Source organism: Tachysurus vachellii, chromosome 10 (genome assembly GCF_030014155.1).
Source record: "Tachysurus vachellii isolate PV-2020 chromosome 10, HZAU_Pvac_v1, whole genome shotgun sequence".
NCBI classification, from domain to species: Eukaryota; Metazoa; Chordata; class Actinopteri; order Siluriformes; family Bagridae; genus Tachysurus; species Tachysurus vachellii.
In genome coordinates this window covers 27766923-27771922 of record NC_083469.1, presented here as the reverse complement: position 1 = coordinate 27771922, position 5000 = coordinate 27766923, and the positions used below count along the sequence as shown (strand labels likewise).

At 40.2% G+C, this 5000-nt stretch overlaps 1 protein-coding gene across 1 annotated transcript in view; it reads left to right on the top strand.

Moving 5' to 3' along the window:
• The first annotated feature begins 2187 nt into the window (after positions 1–2187).
• Positions 2188–5000, top strand: part of gpn1 (GPN-loop GTPase 1) — an 8466-nt gene continuing 5653 nt past the window's right edge. The window contains exons 1-6 of the mRNA XM_060880591.1: positions 2188–2398; positions 2528–2621; positions 3112–3151; positions 3759–3825; positions 3930–3967; positions 4050–4128. Of these exons, the coding sequence (XP_060736574.1) occupies positions 2231–2398; positions 2528–2621; positions 3112–3151; positions 3759–3825; positions 3930–3967; positions 4050–4128 (486 nt within the window). The 5' untranslated portion in view covers positions 2188–2230. The remainder of the gene's footprint in view (positions 2399–2527; positions 2622–3111; positions 3152–3758; positions 3826–3929; positions 3968–4049; positions 4129–5000) is intronic.

Below are 5000 nucleotides of genomic sequence, written 5' to 3'. Positions count from 1 at the left end.
TAGTTTCTGCCCTGCTGATGTTTTTCTCAGGTGCTGGTGGAACTTCAGTCTTTCAGAATTAGATTATAAATAGGAGTAAATGCAAAAGTGTTGTGTGCTTTTCTAACCTATTTTTACCTTGATTTATTCATCTGTCTGTCTGTCTGTCTGTCTGTCTGTCTGTCTGTCTGTCCATGTGTCTGGCTGATGTGAGTTTGGGTTCAGGAATAATCAGCTGGTTGTGTATTACAGACTGTTGTGTATTACAGACTGCTGTGTATTACACACTGTTGTGTATTACAGACTGTTGTGTATTACAGACTGTTGTGTATTACAGACTGCTGTGTATTACACACTGTTGTGTATTACAGACTGTTGTGTATTACAGACTGCTGTGTATTACAGACTGCTGTGTATTACAGACTGCTGTGTATTACAGACTGTTGTGTATTACACACTGTTGTGTATTACACACTGTTGTGTATTACACACTGTTGTGTATTACAGACTGCTGTGTATTACACACTGTTGTGTATTACAGACTGCTGTGTATTACAGACTGCTGTGTATTACAGACTGTTGTGTATTACAGACTGTTGTGTATTACAGACTGCTGTGTATTACACACTGTTGTGTATTACAGACTGTTGTGTATTACAGACTGCTGTGTATTACACACTGTTGTGTATTACAGACTGTTGTGTATTACACACTGTTGTGTATTACAGACTGCTGTGTATTACAGACTGCTGTGTATTACACACTGTTGTGTATTACAGACTGTTGTGTATTACACACTGTTGTGTATTACAGACTGCTGTGTATTACAGACTGCTGTGTATTACAGACTGCTGTGTATTACAGACTGCTGTGTATTACACACTGTTGTGTATTACAGACTGTTGTGTATTACAGACTGCTGTGTATTACAGACTGCTGTGTATTACAGACTGCTGTGTATTACAGACTGCTGTGTATTACACACTGTTGTGTATTACAGACTGTTGTGTATTACAGACTGTTGTGTATTACAGACTGTTGTGTATTACAGACTGCTGTGTATTACAGACTGCTGTGTATTACACACTGTTGTGTATTACAGACTGTTGTGTATTACAGACTGCTGTGTATTACACACTGTTGTGTATTACAGACTGTTGTGTATTACACACTGTTGTGTATTACAGACTGTTGTGTATTACACACTGTTGTGTATTACAGACTGCTGTGTATTACAGACTGTTGTGTATTACACACTGTTGTGTATTACAGACTGCTGTGTATTACAGACTGCTGTGTATTACAGACTGCTGTGTATTACACACTGTTGTGTATTACAGACTGTTGTGTATTACACACTGTTGTGTATTACAGACTGTTGTGTATTACAGACTGTTGTGTATTACAGACTGTTGTGTATTACACACTGTTGTGTATTACACACTGTTGTGTATTACAGACTGTTGTGTATTACACACTGTTGTGTATTACAGACTGTTGTGTATTACAGACTGTTGTGTATTACAGACTGCTGTGTATTACACACTGCTGTGTATTACAGACTGCTGTGTATTACACACTGTTGTGTATTACAGACTGTTGTGTATTACAGACTGCTGTGTATTACAGACTGCTGTGTATTACAGACTGCTGTGTATTACAGACTGTTGTGTATTACACACTGTTGTGTATTACAGACTGTTGTGTATTACAGACTGCTGTGTATTACAGACTGCTGTGTATTACAGACTGTTGTGTATTACACACTGTTGTGTATTACAGACTGTTGTGTATTACACACTGTTGTGTATTACACACTGTTGTGTATTACAGACTGCTGTGTATTACACACTGTTGTGTATTACAGACTGTTGTGTATTACAGACTGCTGTGTATTACACACTGTTGTGTATTACAGACTGTTGTGTATTACACACTGTTGTGTATTACAGACTGCTGTGTATTACAGACGATACTGTGTCCTTTATATGTTTATATTATAAGTATTGTTTTGAACTTATACATTATTCAGTGAGTAATTTGAGTGTAAATGTAATTAATTCACAGATTAACATATATTGTGGTGACGAATATTTATAAATGATACTGATTGTGTTCGGCGACACGAATATTGTGACACTTTGCTGCCATCTAGCGGTGTCTTTATAGCTAAACGTAATAAATATTTTGCGGCATTTACGACGATGCAAGTGTCTTTACGGCAGTGCCGGTTTCCACATTTAAAATAAACATGGCTACTGCGCAGGCTGCTGCTGTTGGAAATGAACAATATGACAGAAAAGGTGATGAAACTCCAGAGACAAGCAGCGGGACAAGTTTGGACAATAACCCAGAGCAGAAACCAGTGTGTCTCATAGTATTGGGCATGGCGGGTTCTGGGAAAACTACTTTTGTTCAGGTAAACAGCTCGTGTTTGTTCCCCACCTGGCAGATTCCACCCGCTTTCGGCATACTACTGCATGAGCACACACGTACAGTAAACTGTGTTATTGTGGCACTTTGTTCATCTTAAAATGATGTTTTTCAGCGTCTCACGTCTTATCTACACTGTAAGAAGAATCCTCCGTATGTTATTAACCTGGACCCTGCGGTGCATGAAGTTCCGTTTCCGGTCAACATCGGTGACTTCCGCCGTCTAATTTAATATAATACAATTATATTCTAATAATTATACGTTAATTAACGTATTAATTAATGTGTGTGTGTGTCTGTGTGTGTGTGTCTGTGTGTGTGTGTCTGTGTGTGTGTGTCTGTGTGTGTGTCTGTGTGTGTCTGACTGTGTGTGTGTGTCTGTGTCTGACTGTGTGTGTGTGTCTGTGTCTGTCTGTGTGTGTGTGTCTGTCTGTGTCTGTCTGACTGTGTGTGTGTGTGTGTCTGACTGTGTGTGTGTGTGTGTGTCTGTCTGTGTCTGTCTGTCTGTCTGTGTGTGTCTGTCTGTGTCTGTCTGTGTGTGTGTCTGTGTGTGTGTGTGTCTGTCTGTCTGTGTCTGTCTGTCTGTGTGTGTGTGTCTGTCTGTCTGTCTGTGTGTGTCTGTGTGTCTGTCTGTCTGTGTGTCTGTCTGTCTGTGTGTCTGTCTGTCTGTGTGTCTGTCTGTGTGTGGTTTATTTACAGATATCAGAGACACAGTGAACTATAAGGAAGTGATGAAACAGTATCCTTCATGTCATTACACATCATATTATTATTATTATTATTATTATTATTAATAATAAACTATAAACACACACTGTTGTGTCTGTGTCTTTAACACACACACTGTTGTGTCTGTGTCTTTAACACAGACAACAGTGTCTGTGTTAAAGACACACACACACTTTTGTGTCTGTGTCTTTAACACACACACACTTTTGTGTCTGTGTCTTTAACACACACACTGTTGTGTCTGTGTCTTTAACACACACACACTGTTGTGTCTGTGTCTTTAACACACACACACTGTTGTGTCTGTGTCTTTAACACACACACACTGTTGTGTCTGTGTCTTTAACACACACACACTGTTGTGTCTGTGTCTTTAACACACACACACTGTTGTGTCTGTGTCTTTAACACACACACTGTTGTGTCTGTGTCTTTAACACACACACACTGTTGTGTCTCTGTGTCTTTAACACACACACACTGTTGTGTCTCAGTGTCTTTAACACACACACACACTGTTGTGTCTCTGTGTCTTTAACACACACACACACACTGTTGTGTCTCAGTGTCTTTAACACACACACACACACACTGTTGTGTCTTTAACACACACACAGATATGGTTTGGGCCCAAACGGAGGAATTGTTACGTCTCTCAACCTGTTTGCTACGAGGTTTGATCAGGTTTGGTGTTTTATATCAGCGTTCTTGTGGTTTGGGTTCAGTACAGATGATGACACACAACTTTAGCCCTGTGAGATCATTCCCCTTCTCTCTCTGTTAATCAGGTGATGAAGTTCATTGAGAAAAGGCAGCAGAACCATCAGTAAGTGTTGTGTGATCGTCCCTCACACAGTGCACTGGTCAGCGCTGTGGCTCACTGTTAACTATTGCTTCTACTTGTACAGGTACGTTCTGATCGACACTCCAGGACAGATTGAGGTGTTCACCTGGTCTGCATCAGGAACCATCATAACCGAGGCGTTGGTGTGTAACAGACTGTAACTTTCTAACTTGTGTGTGTGTGTGTGTGTGGTGTTAAAGGTGTAATAATATGATTGTAGAGGAACGAGAAAGAATGGTCTAGAACTGTACAGTGTGTGTGTGTGTGTGTGATGTTTCTGAGTGTGTGTGTGTGTGTGATGTTACTGAGTGTGTGTGTGTGATGTTACTGAGTGTGTGTGTGTGTGTGGTGTTAAAGGTGTAATAATATGATTGTAGAGGAACGAGAAAGAATGGTCTAGAACTGTACAGAGAACTTTTTCTTCAGTGAAGCTTCTAGGATTTTAAACCCCCAAAGAACACTTAGTGTGCTACTGTGTGTGTGTGTGTGTGTGTGTGTGTGTGTGTGTGTGTGTGTGTGTGATGTTACTGAGTGTGTGTGATACTGTGTGTGTGATGTTACTGAGTGCGTGTGTGTATTGTTACTGTGTGTGTGTGTGTGTATTGTTACTGTGTGTGTGTGTATTGTTACTGTGTGTGTGTGTATTGTTACTGTGTGTGTGTGTATTGTTACTGTGTGTGTGTATTGTTACTGTGTGTGTGTATTGTTACTGTGTGTGTGTGTTGTTACTGAGTGTGTGTGTGTTGTTACTGAGTGTGTGTGTGATGTTACTGAGTGTGTGTGTGTGTGATGTTACTGAGTGTGTGTGTGTGTGATGTTACTGAGTGTGTGTGTGTGTGTGTGATGTTACTGTGTGTGTGTGTGATGTTACTGTGTGTGTGTGTGATGTTACTGTGTGTGTGTGTGATGTTACTGTGTGTGTGTGTGATGTTACTGTGTGTGTGTGTGATGTTACTGTGTGTGTGTGTGATGTTACTGAGTGTGTGTGTGATGTTACTGAGTGTGTGTGTGATGT